At 52.9% G+C, this 22,718-nt stretch overlaps 1 protein-coding gene across 1 annotated transcript; it reads left to right on the forward strand.

The window, feature by feature from the left end:
* The first annotated feature begins 10,374 nt into the window (after positions 1 to 10,374).
* Ctsd (cathepsin D) lies at positions 10,375 to 22,430 on the forward strand. Its single transcript, XM_032891390.1, has 9 exons — positions 10,375 to 10,561; positions 12,696 to 12,855; positions 14,731 to 14,854; positions 15,461 to 15,579; positions 17,120 to 17,337; positions 20,821 to 20,943; positions 21,183 to 21,327; positions 21,419 to 21,517; positions 21,608 to 22,430. Exons 1-9 carry the CDS (start codon positions 10,494 to 10,496, stop codon positions 21,773 to 21,775), a joined length of 1,224 nt encoding a protein of 407 aa, XP_032747281.1. The 5' UTR covers positions 10,375 to 10,493; the 3' UTR covers positions 21,776 to 22,430.
* The last annotated feature ends 288 nt before the right edge of the window (positions 22,431 to 22,718 follow it).

The following is a 22,718-nucleotide window of genomic DNA, read 5'->3' on the forward strand; positions in this document are numbered from 1 at the left end:
TCTGTCCTCAGGCACGCTGAGTGTGAGGATCTGGGGCTCATCACCATTCCTTCAGCCAGGTGTCCCACAGCACACCCTCTTCTGGGCAGCCACAGAGGTGGCCATCTCTCTGCAGTGCTCAGTTGGCAAAAGACCCTGTGGACACAAGGGTGAAGCCATCAGAGTCCTGCCCATTCTTCTTGCTGTCCCTTTTCCTTGTGCTCAGGAGCCTGGTTTTCTTCCTGTGTCCAAGAGCCTGTTTGGACGCCCACACAACATTCCCTTGGAATAAGGGGATAGCCAAAGAGATGCCCAAGCCCTACGACAGACATTCCATCCTGAGAAGGAGTAGGCACTGACTTTGGCTATACTGGTATAGAACCCCAGACCAAGCCTGCGTCCCATTGGGCTCCAAGTCATCTTAAGAACAGCCCTAAAGGGGTTGCGGATTTAGCTCAGTGGTAGAGCGCTTGCCTAGCAAGTGCAAGGCCCTGGGTTCGGTCCCCAGCTCTGGAAAAAAAAAAAAAAAAAAAAAAAAAAAAGAACAGCCCTAAAGGACAGGCCTGATGTGATAGGGCCATGGAGAACCCCACCACTCTTTTCCAGCTAACTGACTCCTGAAGCTAAAACTGGGAGTTTGGGGACCTCTTGTGACCTCTGATGTCTTGCCTCCACCTTCTTTCTCTTAGAGTCAGGCAGGACATGGAATCCAGAGCCCCTCTCAGGTCCACAAGCAATTCAACTACCCAGAGGTCTTGTCTTGAGACCTTGATTCCAGAAGGTTTTGTCCCAGATCCCCCTAGAGGGAAGGTGTTGCTAGCCCAGACCTCTAACTTCCTAGGTAGACAAGGATGATTTTGAACTTCTGATCCTACTGCCTACACTTCCTTAGTGCTAGGATTATATGTGTGCACCACACCCAGTTTATGTGGTATTAAGGCTGTGCCCATGACTTTTGTGCATACAAGGCAAGTTCCCATGCAGCTACACCTCCGGCCTTCAGGCTCTTGATTTCTGAAAGCTCTAGGCTAAGTATAGCTGAAGTTGAATAAATGTCTTTTCTTAGAACTGTGGTGTCCCTATGACAGGAGTGAAGTGTCTAACTATACATTCACAGTTCTCCTCTTGTGTCCTGCTTCTGTTCCTTGGTCTTTGCATAACACTCACCCACTCTGTTCTAGCTCCTGGGCACCCTTCCCTCCTGGCATTCAGGGTAGGCCAGGTTACATCCTCGGGCCCTGCCTCTGTGGCCCAACCTGCTCTGCCTATGCCCGGTCCCTGGGAGATAAAGTCCCTCTGTTCTGCGTATGCAACCACACTGGAACAGAGACCCTGCATTCATCAGAGTCACAGAACTGACAGAGCCATTTCACATGTAGAGGTCTGTAGAGGTGAAGGGTCCACCCAAAACCACAGGGCTGGGTAATCTCTCTTTACTGTCACAAGTGAGGCAGGGACTTTCAGGGGCCAGTCTTGTGTCACTTCCAGCTTTGTCCTCCACAGTGAGACGTGGAGGTTCTCAAATCTATCTCTAAGATTCACTAGTCCATCCTTCCAGCCACTCACTAGGGCCTTCCAGGCTGGAAGAGGGGACACATGTCCCACCCACCACTCCCTTTCCTCCTGAGTCATTGCTCCAAGCAAGGGGTGTTGTAACCCCAGACCCGTTTGTCCAGCTGCCCAGGAGGGGCAGGTGCCACAGGAAGCTGGCACCCGAAAGTTAGAAAGGTACTGACCAACACCACCAACCTACCCTGGGGAACAGGCCTTGTGGCTAAGGGTGGAGGGCGGACAAAAAGGTCTTTTCCTGGAGCCTCTGCAAAACAAGTTCCCTGGGCAGAACTGAAGGATGAACCCTGACCTGGCCTCCCAAAAGCCAGCTCTCTTCTCCCACCATGACAGTATCATCCTAGGGTTGAGGTGTCTGTGCCTGCCCCAGGTATAGGGGCTGGACCACAAACAAGGACCATAGAGCAGAGAGGCTGGGCCACCTCCATTTTGTCACTCTACAGCAGGGACATACTCTGTAGAGCAGGATGGCCTAGGTCCCTTCAGCATGGGGAATCAGGATTCCTTGAAAAGGTCTGACCCAGTGCAGGTGATAGAGGATAGACTGGCCTCTTTCCTGCTCAAAGACTGGTGGCCATTTCTGCAGTGACGTTGATGGCGATGCTGATGGTGGCCATTATTTTCAGTGATGTTGCTGGTGATCGTATCTGCAGCGATGTTGATGTTAGGGGTTGAGAACTTGGGGCAGAGAAAAACTATGCCTTTCTCCTGAATGCAAGGAGCTTTCAAGTAATGCTCCAAGATACCTGATAAACGCAAAGTGGCCCCGAAGTGAACCCAGGCCAGTCCTGCTAAGTCACTGTGGTGATCAGTATGACTATCCTGAGTACACAATCCAGGCAACAAGTCCACCCCCAGAACCTGCCGCTTCTGTTCTTTCTGCTGGCCTATATCACCTAATTCAGCCCCTAATGGCCCATGACACCTAACTTCACTTCTGCTTCCCCACTGATGTCTACCCATCCCTTCATTATCAGGCTTCAGGCTTTCATAGTCTTCCTCTTCTTTGAACCCCCTTAAAAAAAACAATTATATCCTCATCCAAACTTCATCAGCAGTCACGACCTTGTTTGCTGGTCCTGAGGACTCCTGTGGCAAATCCAACTCCCAGATACCACATTCTCTCTACTCAATCTCCACCAACCATGATAGAATAGGACCCCGCCCTGAGATGTCCCTTTCTGGATGCCTGGAAACTGGGAAAGAAGATGGGTCTTTGCAAAAGATGAGTCCTCTAGAGACAGCAAGATGTGATGGGGGACGTGGGGAATAGAGCAAAGTCTTTGGAGGTACAGGGTGGAGTCTTGGCCTAGGATTTGAGGAACAGACAGACTCTCCTAGAGCCTCCCTGGAACCAGCCCAGTGTGCCTGTGAAACACCATGTAGGTGGAGAGCCATTGAGAGTTTGGACTTCTGGACACTGGAGTTGCAAGAGACTAAGCATGGGCTGTTTTAATTCCCACAGTTTGTAGTCCCTTCTGACATCAGTCATAGGACACAAACACAGGCAGGAAGCAGGTGACACCTCTTTGTCCCAGCCTTTGCTACCTTTGTCTCATTCCTCCTGCCTCCCTCCTTCCCCACTACTTACAGTCCTGCGGATGGAACCCAGGGTTTCCTGCACTCCAATGGAATACTCCTCTGCTGTTGTGCCCAAGCCTCTCCTAGTCTTGATGCTACAGTCTTAGTTCAAACCTGGCCTCTTGCGGCTCAAGATCAGCCCTCTAGCTTCTGAGCCTTTCAGCTGCCTGGCTCTTGTCCCCTCCCACTTCTCTTCCCCACTCCCCACCGTGGGACTGTATGACTCTGTTGCATGGCTTCCAACTGTCCAGGTACCTCCCAAGACTCCTTTTCAAACCTGTCTGTCTTCATCATAGTTCTCTAGAAGCCAAATGCAGGGAATATGAAGAGGGATGGAGGGAGGGAGGGAGGGAGGGAGGGAGGGAGGGAGGGGGGCTCATTTTAAACAACTGGCTGCAGTGGGGGAGCAATTGGAGCTCCAAGAAGGGGGACAGGACTCCTTCCTCCTGGGGGAACATTTTTCTTTAAGGTTTTTATCTGATTAGACATGGCCTGCCCACATCATGTGCTTTTCTCATAAACTGCTAAGGAAGATGTTAATCTAATTAGGAAATACCTTCACAGGAACATCTAGATGTGTGTCTGCTAACATCTAGGTACACAAAAAATGTCCCTTCACAACCAGAGCTGACGAGAAGACACTGAGCACAAGAAAAGGTTCCATCTCCCCACAGGTGATAGGCTTGTCCAGGCAGTAAGCAGAGCAGAGTAGATTTGCCTCCCCTACTCCCAGCCTAGCTTCATGCTCACCTGTACCATCCATGCACCAGAGCTGGCCCTGCCATTTCTAGGTTCCTCTCAAGACTTCCTCTATCTGCCAGGATCCTGGAGACTTCTGCTCCTCGGGGTCCATGTGTGCTGTCCATCTTGACCTCTACCCCCTGTCTTGGGCAGATTCTTCTTCTTTTTTTTTTTCCCCTTGGTTTCTCCTGGCCTCATTCTCAAAGGTGGCCAACTTGAAAGATAGCAAGTCACCTATCTGCCATGCTGTAGCGGTTTATAAGGCACACATGTCTGTGGGCTCCTGGGGTATCCGTACAACCTACAGGTGTCCAGCTTTCCCAGAACAGACAAGATGAAGGAAGAAGGCCACAACGGAGGGCTCGGCCCTTAGGCACAACTTATCCAGAGGGCTTATGGGCTGCTGGGTCCCTGAACTTCTCTTTTCCAATTCCCCTCCACTCACCTCTACACCCTACCAGTAATGAGTCCTAAGCCAGAGGTCCGATTCTGGATTGCCAACATGTCACCTCTGGCCACTCACCCCAAAGAAAGCAGCAAAAGGAAATAATGGTAAAGCTGTAAGGGTTCTTAATCCCTAAAGCCATGCTGGGAAGATGGGAAACCCTCCTTTTGGGCACTGCTCAGAGCTGTGGGTTAAAACAGGAGAAACTGGGAAGGGTAGGAGGTGGGTGAGGTGACTGGTTCTGGTCCAGCTGTGGTCATGCTGGCCAGTATCTCACTTCTGATCCTATAAGGTGATTTGAAGGTGACTGCTCTTGCTGTGGAGTGACCTGTTTGCAGGGCTGTGTTGTTCCTGAAAATCAAGGTGGCCTCATGTTTAAACAATCGCTAGAGACTTTCAGGTTCCTTGGGAGTCTTGAACAGAGAGCATCGTGAAGGCTGAAGCCAGGTCCTCAGTTACTTTTCTTTGTATTAAGGGGGTCCCCTTCCTTAATTCTGCCAGCTGCCCCAGACTTGCCCCTCCCTCCACCCCACAGCCTAGGTGCCTCCTTTCAGCTGACCTGTAGTTTGTGATCTCAGGTGGCCTTAGATACCCCCTGAGAAACTTGTAGGGAAACTTGTTGAGTGCCAGGAAGTCACACCCCCTTCCTCCTCAGGCCTCAGGGTAGTTGGGCCTTGAGGTCTCAGATCTGTGACTCAGCCAGGACGGGGAGGGGCAAGGAAGAGGAGGAATGGAGTGACTCAGCACCTCATCACAAGGTTGGAGGTTGGGGTGAAACCATTTCCCACTTAGCATTGGGGCCACCGCAACCTTCTAGCTCCATCCCCTCCTTCTATTCCCTCCCCTGCAAAGTCCCCTCCCCCTGCACTTAGAGAGCCTATGGCCATCTTGGTGCTCTGTGGGGTCAAGGGCATCTGGACTGAGAGCTTTCTCCTTGTGTCATTTGGTGACAGCTAATGGGACAGGGGTCTCAGAGCCAACAAGCAAGGATGGAAAGGCCTAAACACACACACACACACACACACACACACACACACACACACACACACACACACACACACACAGAGCCAGGCCTAGCAGCCAGAAAGAGGAAATAGGGGAGGCTGGGGCTGGGGACTCTGTGTGTGTATGTGTGTGTGTGTGTGGTGTGTGTGCATGTGTGTGTGTGTGTGTGTGTGTGTGTGTGTGTCTGTGTGTGTGTGTCTGGTGTGTGTTCAGAGGTAGCATGCTGAGGGGAAGCTGTGAGCTGACCCAAAGCCCAGCCAAGGCTGACTCTGCCTGACCCTGAATCATGGCAGAGAGGAATTGAGGCTCCTGAGCAGAACTTAGGAGCTGACAGAAGACAGAAGCAGAGGCAACCTCCAACAGGCCTGTAGTCCCAGGAACATCCAGAGGTCTTCGCAGACATTTCCCAGCCTCCTGAGGGAGCTGGGGAAGTGGACCTGGGAACTGGCTCAGAGGGACCACGCACAGGGACTCAGACAGCATGGGAGCCCTTCTCTACTCCTAATCACCTTTAACTAAGAGCTCAAGGTTCACAGGACCAACAGCCTCCTGCAGTCTGCCTCTGAGGCCTGGGCTGCTCCTTCTGCTGCTTGTATGCCACATTTTCATCACTCATATTAGACAAGAGTATCATTGTCATAAAGAAACCCTCAGATACTATACATTTGCCTCCCTCTCCCAGTCCTCCTTACTCACGATTTTACCTCAACTCTGTTGCCTTTTCAGTTAGCAATGTGTACCTCTGGATCCTTAAGTCACCCCGAACCCTATCCTGCTCTGTGGACACAGACCACACTTCTATCCAACTACTGTCTGAAAGACGTCTGTGTTCCTTTAGGTTAACACGATTGTGGATAAATCCCCGTCATGCTGCATTCGAAAGGTTTTGCACAAACGTAAGTTTCTTTTCTGTTCTGTTTCTTGAGACAGACTGGTCTCCAACTCTCCTTCCTGCCTCTGCTTCCTCAGTCACAAGCCCTCCGTGCCTCACTTCAGTCTCTAACCTCTCTGAGTAAATACCCAGGAGAACAATTGCTGAATTGTATGGCGAGAGAACATTTAGTTTTGAAAGAGAACACCACGCTGTTTTCCAAAGTGTCTATACCATTCTGCACCCTCACCACAATGAGTGGGACTGCCCACTGCCTCCCTGCCCTACCCTAAGCCAGTGTCGTCACCCTTTTGGATTTGGGCTACCAAGTAGGCGTGTAGTGGTGTCTCATTGTTGTTTTAATCTGTAATTCTCCTGGTGATGGCAGGTGACAGGCATCTGTTCTGAATAATTGCCTTTGAGATTCTGTCTTTGGCTGTGTGATTGTTCAGACCTATCGACCATTTTTGTTTATTATTTTTATTTTTAAGAAAGTGTCCCACATGATTACTCAGATTACCCTGGAACTCAGAGCAACCCTCTTCCTAAACCTTGCTGTTTAAACAAATCTGCTGCTTCCCAGGCAACGAAGGAGCCATCTTTGTGTTTCCTTCCTCCTAGGTCTCCAGTGCCCCTGGGATTTATTGATTGTTCAGTTTGGTGCAAGAGAAGCATCATTAACACTACTTCAACTTCAGTGCACTCGGGAGTAGCTTTTCTCCACTGCCCTTCCCCTCATCTGGACAAGTCCTTGGTGATCTTCTTCCTTTGCTTCCACCCTCTGTGTTCACATCATCCTGTCCTGATTGCTGAACAAAATTCTCACCCCTCTTCACCGAAATGACTGCTGTCTGGGTCAGATTGCTCAACCCAGTGTTTGACAGTGGTTTCTGCCTTCCACCTCATGCATCAGCCAGGCTGCCTAACCTCATGGCCAGACCTTTCATAAGACACTTTCTTCAGGGCTCCCAGGTACTCCTCTCTCATGGCTTCTGTCTCCAGTGGTACAAAACTTTGACTGAGGGTGATGTTCTGCTTCTATGCCAGGTGGCCCTGTCTCCTGGACTCAAATGGCCCCTGCTACTCACCCGTACCTCAGGCATACCCTGCAGGTGCACGCTGGACCTGAACTTGTAAAGTTGAGCTCCTGCCTCCCTCCCTAGGCTCCTTCCTCTCACAGAAAACCTCTTAACCCAACAAACACCGCTAGCCTAGCTGTTTCAGATAGCCCTCTGCAAAGTCACTACTGATCTCTAGTCCTGGTACCATCTGTGGAGCCAACAAAGAAACCTTCCTGTAGAGCAGAGCCCAACTTTCTCTTCCCACCTCAGGATCCAGGCCCTGCTGCTTCCTTGCACCTGGACAGCTGCTGTAGCTCCAAGTTGACCTCCTCGCTCTCCTGAGGACCCAATGTCCCTGTCCACTCCTCTGCCTGTTTCTTTCTCTCCTCCCCCCATAGACTGAGACTTGAGCTATCTTGAGCCTCTTCATCATCAAGTATCCCTGGCCCTTGCCCACCTCCTTAGAGCTGCTCAAATGAGGCCTCTGTAATTGCAACATCCCCCCATGACTTCCTGCACCCCATCTCTGCACCAGCTTTGGGGTTTTGCATGAACTTCCAGGTTCCTGTTTTATCTGTCCTCACCTCAAGGAAGACTCCAGGAAGGCAGGACTTTCTGCATTTTTTCCCCTTTGACACCAAGAGCAGAGGCTGGTGTACAGTTGGTATTCAGTAGCAATGGGAACCCAAGAGGAATGCAGCAATACTGGGAGAGCCCAGAGAGGCCTGGCCCATGAGGCATTGTGTGACCCCTGTGGGGGGTTCTGAAGCGAAGTCTAGCAGAGTAGCTTCCAATCACCTGGGCCTGGGCTATCTCACCTCAGAGCCTTGCAAGGCTGGGGATGGTCTCTAAGCAATGAATTTCTCCACGAGAAGGAAGTGTTACACAGAGGGTGCTGCACAGGCCTGCTCCCCTTCCTGCCCGTCCATCATATCCGGACCCAGAAGAAGCTTGGGGTGGGAAAGATGCTATGGAGCTCCCCAGCCTGAGGGCCTAGTCTTTAAGGAAAGGAAAGGACCACTCTGTGTCTGGAGGCAGCTCCATGTGCTGTAGGTACCCAGGCCTCATATCTAGGCTGGTTTCTCCCATCAGCCTCCTCGTTCCCCTCAGGCTACGCACCCAATAAGACCTGTGTCCCTACTGAGTGCATCTGTTCTGGCCTGGTGCACTTGGAACCCCAAGAAACCCCTCTGCTGTGTCATAAGTCAATGGGCCTCTCAAAATGCACCAGGGTCAGTGTACGGTGCAGTTGGCGAGGGTTGAAGAGTGAGCCCTGATGAGTGTATCGCTGGACCGAAGGTGGATGACTAACGACAGAATTACACAGGACCTGAACACACTGACCCTTTACTGGCTGGAGAATATAAAAGGCGAGCCTGGTGCAAACAGGTCGTTAGTCAGCCTAGCAGGTGCAGAGGGCCTGAAGGCCTGAGACAGGCAGAGAGGGAGGGTATACTCTAGTATGGTGGGCGAACTCAGGCGTTCTAGAAGCTGTGGCCCATCCCTGAGCTCTGTCAGGTGAGAGGGGATCAGAAGATACACACCTGAGCCTCCATCTCTGAGCCTCCCAGGTCCAGTGGGGTAGCAGCTACAGGACTGGGTACATCCAGGTATTCACTCACACAGACTGTAGGACTCCTACCATGTACCAGGTATGGGGGAACCCAGGGACAGAGGCAGCTAGAGCTCTTTGTAGAAAATGGATGGCAGAGGGTCTCTGGGGGTCCCTGCTAGCCTCTTACCCTGTGGCTTCTATGAGCCATACATGAGTGCAGCTGACCACTACATCCTGGCTCGAGTCATGCTGACACACACTGCTCATTCCCTTAAGCAATCTGGTCATCTCACAGATATCTGTATTGGCACATGAGCAACTCACAACACTATTTATGGCAGGGCTGGGAGACCCAGCTTGGTGCCCCAGAGAACCTTTTACCCACCCATGATCCAGCAGTTGCCTCTAGATAGCAGCCCTAGGAAGCAAACAACTCCAGGGCCAGGCCGGCCTTGTCTCTTGGGCTACCAAAGAATAGTCTTAGATCCAAAGGAGTAGAGGGTCAGATTTCAAGATCTTAGGGAAGCTCTTGCCCTCACACGCAAGCTTTAGGCAATGTGTGCAGTGCTGATTGTGGAGGAAGGATCCAGGCTGTAACAGTGACCCTGAGAGGAGAGCCTTGGCGGAGGTCAAGTGCCCAACTTAATGTAACATGAGAATTGTAGCCCTGAACCTGGGGAACCGCTATAGCTCATGTGTCCATCTGTAGAGGGGACTTTGAGGCGTTTACCTCCTTAGTACAGGCAGATCATATCCAAAAGTGGTCCCTGGATCAGATCCTGGCAAGGCTCCTCAGTGTTCCGGTCCTTGTTTGGACACCACCTCTAAGAGAGAACTCCCCCCACCCCCCATGATGGAGAGATGGACTCTGCCTCTCTCAACCAGCACCCAATTCATTTGCTGACACCAAGCAGGGCAATAAAGAGTGAAGTAGCAAAGACCCAAAGGGCCTCTTCTCACTGCACCCCCCTGCCATTCCCCCTCTCTTCTCTTCAAGCGCACACAGGTCCTGACTCCTTGTATCATTAGATGCATGGTGCAGGACTAGGCCTGCATTCAATATTGCTACATTTTGAATTTTATTGCTACATTATGGATTTGCATGCTAGGTGTTCCAGCTTAAGCAAAAAGGGTATCTCTCTGGGGAGATGAATAGGTAGTGCTTTGAAGAGGTTGGAGGATGCTGGTCCAAGAGTCCATAGAGGCTCCTGGGAAACTCTCAAGGAGGAACAGAGCTGAGAGCGAAAAGGGTTGAGTTTAAGCTGATACCTAGGAAAGGGTCAGTGCCCAATCAGACAAAGACCACATCCTGGTAGTGGTAACCCCAATTATGCAAGAACACAGATCAGGGAGGGGCGAAGCTGAGAGCCGGGTCTGTCCCAATGGAAGCTTCCGGGCCTGCCAAGTCTTTCTTCCCCCACGTGACTCGCATCCAGGAATTCTCTAGTCTCAGGAAAGTCAGCGGGCGCGTTCCCGAGCGCCGCGCGTAGGCCCGGAGTAGGGCACGCCTGCGCTAGGGCAGTGTTGGAGGCGGGTCCGGATCGCCCCGCCCCTCGCCCGCGTCTCACGTGACCCGTTGAGGGGCAAACAAGCAGATCAGCTGACTCCGCCGGACTGCGGTGTCATCCTGCCTATAAGCCGGCGACCTCTGGCATTAAGCTTTGCTCTCTTCGGGCCGTCGCGACCATGCAGACCCCCGGCGTCTTGCTGCTCATTCTCGGCCTCCTGGCTGCGTCCTCCTCCGCGCTTATCAGGTGAGGACCCGGTCTGGGTTCGGAGATGCAGGGCGCGTCACCTGGAGTCCCGCGTGCTCCGGCCGTGCTGGAATGCACCTGTGCACCCAGCACAGCCTTCCGCAGGGTCCTACGGACTATGGAGCGAGAGACTCAAAATGCAGGGGTCTGGGTCCCCCTTCACTCCTATGACTTCTATGGTCGAACAGGAGGGGACAGTAGGTGCCCACAAGTGGGTCTGGGTCCAGCCTCCCCTAGGGCGGTGGGGGTGGGCGTGGGGGGCTTCTGAGGAGCAGTGCTGCTTCATGGGTAGGATTCTAATGAATACCAACCCAGCTGTGAAAGTCGGAAGACCTAGTAGGCCCTTGTCCCCCCCAGAACCTCGGCAGGCCTTTCCTTTTAAGGGACCCAGGTTGACAGCTGTGCACTGGTGCATAGTCTCCGAAGTTTACTCAAAGATGGTCCTTTTGTCTTGGGTGGTGAATCTCTCTCCTCCTCCCTCCTGAGTTACACAAGTCCCAGAGAGAGAAGGTATGGAGTGGCCCAATTCAAATACCTTGGGCCTGAGGTCTGCCCCACTGGGAACCAGGCCCTTCTTAGGTCTGTGGACGAGGCTTTTGTGCTGGATGAGGCCTTTGTGGTAGGCTGTGTGTTTTCCCACTCTGTGATGGAGTTCCTATTCATGGCTGGTGGATGAGGCCATAAGCTTTTAGAGTAGAGCTGGCTCGGCCGGCTGGGCACCAGGGTTGGATTGGAAGGAGCACAGCCTGTAGGCTGCAAGCCGGGGGGTGGGTAGCCTCTGTGGAGCCATTGTAGGGAGTGGCCTAGGCTCGATCCTGCCCTGGTCTTGCCTGCCCTACCCTCAGGCTTCCCTTCTCTGGGAGAGGTGGTGTTGGTAGTGGTACAAGGAACTCCAGGATCCCAGGGAATAGGCACCAGAAACAAAGCCGTGCTCTTAACGATTGTTGGCATGTTTCCTGACCTTTGCAGGGCGCGTGCTTCCCCCAAGCCCCAGGCCTCTTCCAGCCCACTACTCTTAGGCAAGAACCCTATCTTTCAGGAGCATGCACTGAGCATGCCAGGAAAGGTCAGCTGTGACCTTGGATACAAATCCCTGGGCAGAGAAGTTTCATCAAGTGATTACAAGATTCAGGCCAGCTCTCCTGGGGAGCAGGAGCAAACTGGGGGTACAGAGGTGACCTGGAGGACAGGGCAGAGACCCCTCTCCCTCTGCTAACTAATGATGGAGTCCCCTATTTAGACCTGCATCAGGGCTGCAAGAAGCATATGTGGGCCTCGAGTATGTGTGGTGGTGGTAGAACATGTAGGTTTCTTGGGTGAGAGTGCTGGATCTTGTGCAGCAGGGATGGCTAGGGAGAGCATGGGGACTTGGTGTTGAAGTTTCCTGGGTGGTTAGGGGAAGAACCTCTAGAGAGTGTCCAGGATGATACCTCACGGCAAGCCTGGTGGTGGTGGTTGGTGGGCCTCCTTTTTGTAGAGTCCAGATAGGAACTTATGTGGCTAAGGGCCAGGTTCAGTGGATTAACCCGTGAGTTCTGTGTGCACCTTGCTTTGGATGCACCTGTTTCTCCTCCTCCTCCCCCTCCTTCTTCCCCTCCCTCTTCCTCCTCTGCCTCTTCCTGGTATAGGATTGGGTTCACCAGGGCACTGGATACAAGTGCCTGGCCACACCCTAAACAGAACCCACTAGCCAGGGAAAACTAGAGTAGGCAGAGGAGAGGAGCTGGGGCCCAGTATGTGCTGTTTGTTTCACTCTGGAACAACTGAGAACCACCTGACTGGGATGTGGTTGGTTAGGGAAAGGGGTGGGCCCACTAGCCTATCCTTGGACACGAGGAGCGAGCTTCTGTGACTGAACTGAGGAGTCTGTGGTAGTGATAGGATGTCCGTAGCTGATTTGGTGGGCCAGTGGGCCTATGGCTTCAGGGCAGGAGTTTGTTACATGTTGTGGCCATTTTGAGATATTTAATTGGACATAATTTGCTAGAAGCACTGAGGTACGTACAGGCCTGGCTGGCAGTCATTCTGTATTACGAGGGCTGCCCTGGACGAGCCTGGAGTATCCTGAGGTGGGAGGTTGGAGGACACAGCAGTCAAAGTTGGGTGCTAACATACCTTTATCCCATCTTGACAGAATCCCCCTGCGCAAGTTCACATCCATCCGTCGGACTATGACGGAGGTGGGAGGCTCTGTGGAAGACCTGATCCTTAAAGGTCCCATAACCAAGTACTCCATGCAGTCATCTCCTAGGACCAAGGAGCCAGTGTCAGAGTTACTAAAAAACTACCTGGATGTGAGTGGCGTTGTATTTTGGGGGTCTTGCTTTGGGAGGGGGTGAATATGGGAGGGGCCAGCTCCCTTGGCTCAGTTCTTCATGGAAGGAGCACCTTCTCTGGAGGGTGGGCTTCCAGGTTCAGCCATGCCACTCCTTGCTTACCAGCTCCTCATTCCTGCCATGCTAGAATCCTTGCCCCTCTGCCTGGCCAGGCCTGCTCAGGCTAAAGGATGGGTTAGGGTGGCGTTGCTTGGTATTTGCAGAAGGCTCTTCCTGGGTCTGAGATTTTTTTCCTTTGTTTTGTCAGTGGTACTAGGACTGAGCCTAGGGCCTCCTATAGGATGGGCAAATGCTTGGTGACATATCCAGTCCTGCCCTCTCTAACCCCACATTGTCTTGAACATAGACTTTTCAGCTCAGCTGCTGCTGGTGATAAGTCTCATCCTTAGGACTGTCCCATGGTGATGGAGTGACCTAGAATCAAACCAAGTCTGGCCTGAGCCTGCCCCAGGGCTGAGTTGTGGGGGCCTGGGAGAGCATTACTGGGCCTGTACAGGTCTAACTTGCTGGTGCCTCCCTCTGTCTGTGTCCTATGAGAGACTTATGATCCCCTTCAAGATCAGCCATGCTCCCTGCTTTTTCAGTGCCTCCCTCCCTCCCCCTTTCTCTGGGCATTGAACTGACTAGGGCCTTGTACACATTAGGCAATTGCTCTACCACTGTATTCTGTAGCCAGCCCTTTTTCTTGTTTTTGAGCCAGCCTTGAACCTACAACTATCAATCCTCCTAACTTGGCCTCCTGAGTGGTTGAGATTACAGGTCTGGCTCAGCGGCCCACTCTCCTCTAAGGGAATATAGGCCCCAGGAGAAACATTCTGCAAGTCATGAGGTGAGCTGGTCCCAGCTCTGTGGAAGGTTCTGGGCCAGAGCCTGGCATCTCTTATGTCCCTGCCCCCTAAGTCTTATAAGCCAAGGATGACTGCAGCCCTGGACTTTGTGGCCCACTGGGCTAAATTGGCAGTGCCTTCTGTCTTGTCTGACCCAAAGTGACAGGGAGCATGAGACCCAGGCTTGTGACTGGCTGAGGAAGGTGGAAGGTCTGTCTGTCTGGGTCTAGCTGGCGGTTTCCTAGACACGCTCACACACTTGCAAAGTACAGCTTGCTGAGTAACACCCCCTCCCCCCCCCAACACAGTTACTTCTCTTGGGTTTTCTGACGCTCTGTTGTTAAATGGAATTGGACCCTGGGTCTTGTATCCACCAGTGGCTCAGGCTTCTTCCTGGACAGAGAGAATATGAGTGACCCACAGCTACTAGGTGACAACTGGGCTTCCCCTCGGAGGGGTTTGGGAACCCCTGTGCTTGCCTAGCCCCTGGAGCTGGCAGCCCTGGTGGACTCTGCTGTCTGAGTGAATAAATGGGGAACCAAGGCCAGATTTCTCTGCTGTGACGAAGTGACCAAGTTGGGACAAGTACTGTTGTCCCCACGTTGGCCCCTCTCATTTGTCCCATAGGACAGTCTCCAGTCTAAGGCTTGTGGAGGAGGGGCAGGCAGGAATTAAGGCCTTCAGTCGGGTGTGACACTCTCAAACAGCAGAGGGGCCGTCCTGGCTAGCTTTATCCATGGCCCAGTTCTTCCCCAGCCCCACAGTACAGTAGGTAAAGGGGCGGAGAGTTCAGTACTGAGTCTCAGGCTCACTTGCCTACAGTCTATTCTTTGGGAGTCCTACTCCCCGTTCAGGGTCTAGAAGTTAGAAACGCATGTGCTAGCTGAGGCCTGGACCCTAGAAGCATTCCCTCCCTCAGCCTGGGCCTTTCAGAGTTGGTTTCCTATACAGCCAGAGCCCTCTCAGGTACCTCCTCTCACCTTGATGAACATTGTTTCTTCCCCAGGCCCAGTACTATGGTGAGATCGGCATCGGGACTCCCCCACAGTGTTTCACAGTCGTCTTTGACACTGGCTCCTCTAACCTGTGGGTCCCCTCCATTCATTGCAAGCTGCTGGACATAGCCTGCTGTGAGTCTCCCTGCTACCCTCTCTCTCGGGACCCTTGAGCATGCCCCGCTCTGGGGTGCTCTGGTTCTGCTGTCTTGTACTCTCAGCCATGCTTAGTGGCCTTGGAACAATGAGGGTGACAGAGGCTCTCCTGTGAGGACCTGTGAGCAGCTAATATCTACTTCCCTCTCTCTGGGGAGAGGGGTTCTAGCTCCATCTCTTTGAAGTCCAGCCTTAAAGAGCTGGCATATAGGTGAGGCTGTGGGGGGCAGGTTGGGCCTCAGATGCCTGGATATAGACCACCTCCCAGACAGGTTTTTTCCTACCTGTCCAGTACATCAAACAGGCTCTGCTCCTCTGTTCTGCCCTGAGGTACCCACTTACCTGGTCTTGTCAGCTGCAGCCTTTGTAGAGAACCTGGGGATCTTGCTGGTCAAGGATTGAACAAGGGCTGGGCAGCCTGTAAGGCCAAGGCCAAGGCTTCATATATATAGCCCATGGTCCACGGGGTCCTCAGTGTGGGCATGGGTCATGCTATAGGCCCAATGGGAGAGGTAGCCTGAGCTGCTGGCCCCAAAGCACTCCCAGGAGGCAGGCAGACTAACAGGAAGACCTGTTCCCTTGCAGGGGTCCACCACAAGTACAACAGTGACAAGTCCAGCACCTATGTGAAGAATGGCACATCCTTCGACATCCACTACGGCTCGGGTAGCCTCTCTGGGTACCTGAGCCAGGACACTGTGTCGGTGAGTCCCTGGGGGCCTGTCCTTGGAGCTCAGAGGCCCCATCATGGCAAGGGGTTTTCATCTTGTGAGCAACTGCTGCTGAGGGGAGAGGGCATGGTGTCACTAGCCCAACTCCAACAGCCTAAGATGACTGCTGAATTTGGATGACTGTGGCAGTGCTGGGTGATAGAGCACAAAGGCCCTGGAGCAGGAGAGCCCAGCTTGCCAAGTAGTGAGGAAGCAAATGGGAAGGACACGGGAGTGGGCAGCCTTAATGTATCCAAACTGGAGGGACAGTCAAGCGTTCTCAGGGTTGGCAGAGTCAGAGTTGGAGCGTGGAGTGTCAGCTGTGGGGACTGCCACGCTGAGGGGCTGCTGACACAGCCTGGTCAGTGAGCCACGAGCAGATCTGCTGCTGGTCTGCTGGTGTTGGCTTGGGAGGACTGTGCTGGATGCGGTAGATTTGAGGTGCTGGCAGGGTGTCTGTTTTTCTTTTTTCAGTTTTTCAAAACAGGGTTTTTCTGTGTAGCCCTGGCTGTCCTGGAAATGGCTCTGTAGACCAGGCTGGCCTCCAACTTGAAGAGCTCTGCCTGCCTCTGCCTCTCAAGTGCTGGGATTAAAGGTGTGTGCCACCACCACTCAGCTGCCAGTCTACTGTCTTAAGGAAGGCCTTGAGGAAGGTCTGGGCCAAGGGGCCAGGCCTGGGATAGAAAGGGTCCTGAAGCCTGCTGAGGCTGAGATGGGTTGGGAAACACTGTCTGTATTGGAACAAGTACTGTGAAGGAGCCAGGAGGGAGTGTGTCTGGACTAGGCTGGGCTCTTTGTCTGTAGGAAGGTCTTGTAGTTTGAGCCTTCTTCAAAGGAGAGGCCATTCATAGCACCAGGACAGCAGGGCTGCAGGGACTGGAGAGCAGTCCTTCCAAGATGGGACAGGAAGCTGCAAATCCGTCAACTGGGCCCTGCCGCTTGTGACTAGGAGTCCAGCTAACATCCTGCTTACCTGGCCTTTGTCTGGGTGGTGATACTCTGTACCTGTGAGATCAGAGCTCTTCCCTTTCCTTGTCTGTGGAGGGTTCCTTGTGGTACTTCTCAGGGGCCCTTCAGTGCACAGGATGTTAGCCGCCTGCGTGAGCGTCTTCCGACTCGTCCTCCGCAGCAGCTCTTTCCACTTCCTGCTCTGGTTCTAGCTGCAGCCTCAGCTTGGTGGGGCGGGCTGATGGCAGGCAGAGGGAGTGTGGCTTCAGGGTGACAGTTGTTGTGGGTTACCCAGCTGCTCAGGCTGCAGGCCTAGTGGCTTGTCCTCAGGTCCAAGGGCAAGAACTACACTGTCCTGGTGGATATAGATATGGAAGGGCATAGGCAAGGTGAGAGCTGAGGCAGAAGCACCTCTCTCCTGCTTCACGTGCCTGGTTAACACGAAGTCCTCATAAGTCCCTCAGAGAGGAACCCCATGTCCTTGTCTTCAGCTGTGTGGCTATGTCAAGCACTTCTGTCCTCGTTCTGCTGTTTTGACTGTCCCGAGGGAGAATGTCAGCTGTGACGTATCTGCTCTGGCTTTCAGGTTCCATGTAAGTCAGACATAGGAGGTATCAAGGTGGAGAAACAGATCTTTGGGGAAGCCACCAAGCAGCCTGGAGTCGTATTCATCGCAGCCAAGTTTGATGGCATCTTGGGCATGGGCTACCCTTTTATCTCTGTTAACAATGTGCTTCCGGTCTTCGACAACCTGATGAAACAGAAGCTGGTGGAAAAGAACATCTTCTCCTTCTACCTGAACAGGTGCAGTAGGAGAGGCGTGGCTCTCATCCTCCCTTGAGCTCAGCTCCAGGGTGAAGGATATAGCTGGGACTTGAGAGCCTGTGCTGAAGGCTTGGCCATGGCATCAGACCTAAGGGGATCTGGTAGGCAGGAGTTAGTTACTGTTACCTGCTTGGGAGAGAAAGCCATGTGCTAGGGACTTTAGCCAGGAGATGCTGGTTGCCTGGATCAGAGTCTCAGCTGCTGGGACTCAGGCACTGGTAAGAGCAGATGTAGTCTCTGCTTGGGCTGCTAGTCACTAGGAGAGACATGGGTATGAGCTTTGATCTGTGACACTCCTCTGGGGACAGGGTCCGGAACCTTCCCTAGGGCAGAATCAGAAGTCACTGGGGAGGTCTGAGAGCCCTGGGTTATACATTGAGAGTGGCCTTGGGGGAGGGAGTTGTCTCTCCCTGAGAGATTGGGGACCTTTCTGTTAGCAGAGATCCTACACACATGTACACGGACACGTACACACCCACCCCCTTGCAGGGAGCCTCCAGCATTCCAGTCTCCTGCCTCCTGCAGGCCTGTCCAACAGTCTTGTTCAGGAACTTCACAAGATGGGCAGCTGGGTATATGGGGCTCCTCACTTGCTGGGTTTAGCTCCTGGGTGTGGGTGGGGTGTAAGTAGGTAGCCTCCTACTCTAAGTTGCGCTGCCGACCACACCCTCCTTTTCTGGGCTGACTTACTTGCATGCCTAGCAAGGGTAACCTCCATACTCTGTTTCTAGGTCTGAACCCTAACCCTTATTGATGGGCACTGGCCCCGTGCCAACCCAGAATCTTCTAGTTTTACTTTTCCCTGTCTATTTCTGTCCCTTGTTTAAATGATGACTACCCAGTTCACTCTGGGCAAAGTGGCTCCCTAGAGGCAGGGGCATGGATCAATGGACAGGGTCATTGACTTCTGGGCACTGCTTCCTAGAGTAGGTGGGTACCCCAAAGTTAGACAGGCTGGGCATAGCAGCACATGCTTTTAATCCCAGCACTCAAGAGCCAGAAGCAGGAGGATCTCTGTGAGTTCGAGGACAGCCAGAGAACTATATCAAGAGACACTGTCTCAGAAAACAAAAACAAGTTGGCCAAGTTGAAGCCTGGAGACGTCTGTCTTATCTCAGTCCCATGGTGCCTTAGGGGCAAGGGGCCCACAAATACCACTTGGCCTGTAAGTCTTAAGGCTCTGTTCTAGGATCTCAATATACCCATCTTCCCTTGCTGGTGCCTGTCTTTTAGGAGGAGCCCTCCCAGGTTCAGCGACTAGGAAAGGATGTGGTAGCTACAGCCTGGGCCCCAGGGTACTTACTCTGCCAGCTGGGTTTCAGGCTGGTGACCCAGAGGTGTGGCTACTGAGTAGGCGGGTGTAAAACCAGCAGAGTGATCAGGCAGTGTGGGTGGAACGTGGGCGAGAAGAGGAGAGGCAGGGCCAGTATCCATGGTGTTTCCACCTGGGATTTCAGAGGCGATGACAAGCCAAAGCCAGGCCAGGGTGGAGACTTGGGTAGGAGAACAGGGTGAGGCTTGGGGATCCACGGGCCAGGAGGAAGATGCGGAACCTGGTTAGGAAGGCCTGGCAGGATGGCAGCTTCCCTTTAACTTTGGGTAATTGTGCCCCAGAGTGATGCCTAGCCAGGTGACATTCATGTTTCCCGGACCCCTGAGGTTGGAGGGGACAAGCTTATACTTACTTGCTGACTGCTTGAGAGCATTCAGTGTTGTAGCTCTGTAGACTGCGCTCCCTGTGTTCTGTTTGAGGGTATGGTGGGCATTCCCATGAGACTAGAGGTGGGGAAGTTGAAAAAAGGGTTTGGAGGAGAAAGAGTGATAGCAAGTGCTACATCCATGGCTGAAGCCTGCTCAGCCTCTCAGGACCATGGCCCTGGCTTCCTCTTAGAAGCCTGCCTTGAGTTTTGCCAGGCAGAGAAGGCATCCCTGTTCTTCAGCTCCAGCCTGACTCAGCCTTGGCCTTGGCTACCAGTGGCTGACCCTGAACACTTGCAGCCAGCATCCTGCAGAGAAGGGCCAGCTGTACCCAGCAGCTTACGTGGGACTGGGCTGGAAGCCCCTCCCTGGGGTGACAGGCTCCACTTTCCTCTTCTCTGTGAGTCTTCCTATACCTGTAGGATCAAGGTTGCTCAGCAGGGCAGCAGATGCAGACATGGGAACTTAGCTTAGGATCTGAGCCCTAGGCTGGCTGAGCCCTAGGCTTATCCCCGGCCAGGCAGGGCAACATGAATGTGTCATGTCAGAAACATAAATGGGCATGTTTCTGTCTTTCAGCAGTGCTAGAATTTATTGAGTAACTCTAAATTCACATGCTAAATAAATTCATTTACTCCAGTTTGCCAAGTAACCCCAAATTTACTTGGTAGCCAACCGTTGGTATCACGGATTTCTTTATTCTGATTTTTTTTTAATGTGTGTCTGTGTGGGGGTATATTCGTGTGCGTGCAGTTGCCAGTGGAGGCCAGGAAGAGGGTGATGGATTCCCAGGAGCTGGGAAGTGAACTCAGTCCTCTGTAAGAGCAGCAAGCTCTCTTAGCCACTGAGCTGTCTCTCCAGCCAGTTATATTCAGATCTTAATTAAAAATACCAGCAGGTCACATGTTACCACCCTTCACACAATATTGCCTGTATATAGGGTCAGGTTCCAGACTAGCTAAGAAAGGGCCGCAGGGCCCAGGGAGGCTGTGTAGAAATCAGAAGTAGAAAGCTGAAACAAACACAGGAAGAATAGGGAACCACATAAGAAGTCAGTCACAGACACAGAAATGTCAGTTGTGGGGCTGGGGATTTAGCTCAGTGGTAGAGCACTTACCTAGGTTTGGTTGGTCCCCACAGAACCAAAAAAAAAAAAGGGTTTTTAGCTCAGTGGTAGAGCGGCTTGCCTAGGGAAGCTTTGGTCCCCAGCTCCGAAAAAAAAAAAAAAAAAAAAAAAATGTCAGTTGAGTTTTGGTGACAAAGGTCAGGAGAACTGAGTTCAAAGGCAGGAGAATCCGAGCCTACAGCCTGGGGACAGAACCAAGGGTTCTTTCCAAGGAAAGAATTCCTGGACCAGGCTCGTCAGTAGGCTTGCTGCGTTTCAGCCTTAGGTTGTCCCTTGGTAATCCCAGGTGAGGGGGTTGTCACAGCTGGTGTGACTGATAAGCTGGAGTTCACATGAGCTAGGATCCGATAGTCTCAGTTGTGGTTTATCAGTTCGTTTCTCCTGGTGTGCTGACAAGTGGGGTTTGCTCGTGTAAATAAGATACAGAGTCATTCTTCCTGCTACTTACACTCAGGATGGAATGACTGAGGCTAAGGACGTTCCTTTCAGAGCAGGTCCATCTGTCCTCAACAATTCCCCAGGTCTCTCCCCAGGGAAGCCCTTCTTGGTTACCCCACTTAGCCCCCTTCCTCTGTTTTCTGGCCCCTTGCTGACCCTTCTGTACTGTGGGTAGAGACTGACCACTTACTTCCTCCCAGGGACCCAACCGGGCAACCTGGAGGAGAACTAATGCTTGGCGGCACTGACTCCAGATACTACCACGGGGAGCTGTTCTACCTGAACGTCACCCGAAAGGCCTACTGGCAGGTGCACATGGACCAGTGAGTCATGGGTGTTGCTGGGAATGTTATGTTGGGGTGGCGTGCGGGAAGCCTGGGGCTCTATTTAGCCACTTGACTCCTCATTTTGTAACCCTGAAACATTCAGGGTCCTGAATAAGTTGGTTGGTCCTGAGACAAAAAGAAGCAGGTGTCTTCACGGCGGGGTCTATACAAGCTGTGCACCATACTCATCTGTGACAGGGCGAGGTTATTGATACATCTTTGCCCCCCCCCCATAGGTTGGAAGTGGGCAGCGAACTGACCCTGTGCAAGGGAGGCTGTGAGGCTATTGTGGACACAGGGACGTCTCTTCTGGTGGGGCCTGTGGACGAGGTGAAGGAACTACAGAAGGCCATTGGGGCAGTGCCTCTCATCCAGGGCGAGGTAAGCCACAGGACTGTGTGGGCTGGCCGGCAGGCATAGGGGGTACCCGAGGCCATACCTTCAATGCCATGTTCCCTCTTGTGTGTTTTAGTATATGATCCCTTGTGAGAAGGTGTCCAGCCTGCCCATTATCACCTTTAAGCTAGGAGGCCAAAACTATGAACTACACCCAGAGAAGTACATACTCAAGGTGAGTGGGTGTGGGCAGTGGCAGTGTGAATCCGGGACACCTTGAGTGAAATGGGGATCATGTGATCATGTGACCATTCTGGCCCTACAGGTATCGCAGGCTGGAAAGACGATCTGCCTGAGTGGCTTCATGGGGATGGACATACCCCCTCCCAGTGGGCCGCTCTGGATCCTGGGCGATGTCTTTATTGGCTGCTACTACACCGTGTTTGACAGAGAATATAATAGGGTCGGCTTTGCCAAGGCTGCCACACTCTAACTTGCTCCTTCTTCACTGTCAGGGAACTGGATCAGAGTCCAGTAGAGAAAGCCAGCCAGCCCCATCCCTCCACCTGCCCCACTCACACATATTCACACTCACCTAGTGTTGCTGGGCCCTTGGGAGGCCTGGCTGGAGCTGGTCCAGCTGTTCTGTTCTGTGGTCCCTGTCCCTGGGTTCAGATTGCTGCCCTCCGCCTGTCTGAAGGAGACCAAGGCCCACCCAGTACAAAAGGCTGCCTTTAAAGGCCCCTACTGGCTTGGTAGCTGCCGGGACGGATTGTCCTGTCCTGCTGCCCTTTGCTGCGTGGGCAGCACTCTGAAGCAGGCAAATGGGTCTTGGGATCCCTCCCAGAAACCTGCTCTGACCCAGACCCCTCAGGCAGCCTGGGGATGGCACCAAGCTCTACTGCCCCACTATCTCTGGCCTGGCAAAGGCCTGAAGGTGAGCAGAAGGAGCAAGAGGACAGAAGCAAAACTATATGAACCTGGGGGGTTACCTGGGACCTGACCCCACCCTCCTGGGAAGGCATGCCTCAGCCTGGGGCAGAGGTAGGATGGCTGACTGGTTTTGGCTGGCCTCTGCTGCCCTCATCCTGGGCTAGTCAGATGGGAGCCAAAGTTGATATACAAATAAAGTTGTTTTGGGCCTCTTTCTCTGTTGTTGGTGTGCTCTGTACTGTTCCTGAATTGGGGTCTTAGGGATGGAGCTAGCTAGACCAGGGGGACCCAGTGCTACTGAGGGCTAATTCAATGGCAGCCTGGCTGCTGGTGGTGGGTACAGGTTTGGCTTTCGGCACCAGGCCAGTGAACAGAGGGGACTCCTGAGGCTCTGGCTTGCTCTCTGGCCTTGTGGGCAAGATGAGTCTGGTCTAGAACTGGCAGGTTCTGGGACCTCAGGCAGTAGTCAGAGGCCGGATGTGGCCTTGGCTAGAGGCCATGAA

This window comes from Rattus rattus, chromosome 2 (assembly GCF_011064425.1).
Source record: "Rattus rattus isolate New Zealand chromosome 2, Rrattus_CSIRO_v1, whole genome shotgun sequence".
Taxonomy (NCBI): domain Eukaryota; kingdom Metazoa; phylum Chordata; class Mammalia; order Rodentia; family Muridae; genus Rattus; species Rattus rattus.

Bases quoted from the DNA above. Each gene is read 5' to 3' on its own strand.
- Ctsd (XM_032891390.1), top strand. From the start codon at position 10,494: ATGCAGACCCCCGGCGTCTTGCTGCTCATTCTCGGCCTCCTGGCTGCG. The intron at 10,562-12,695 runs GTGAGGACCCGG...CCATCTTGACAG, and splicing joins TCCTCCTCCGCGCTTATCAG to AATCCCCCTGCGCAAGTTCA. The intron at 17,338-20,820 runs GTGCAGTAGGAG...ACTTCCTCCCAG, and splicing joins TTCTCCTTCTACCTGAACAG to GGACCCAACCGGGCAACCTG.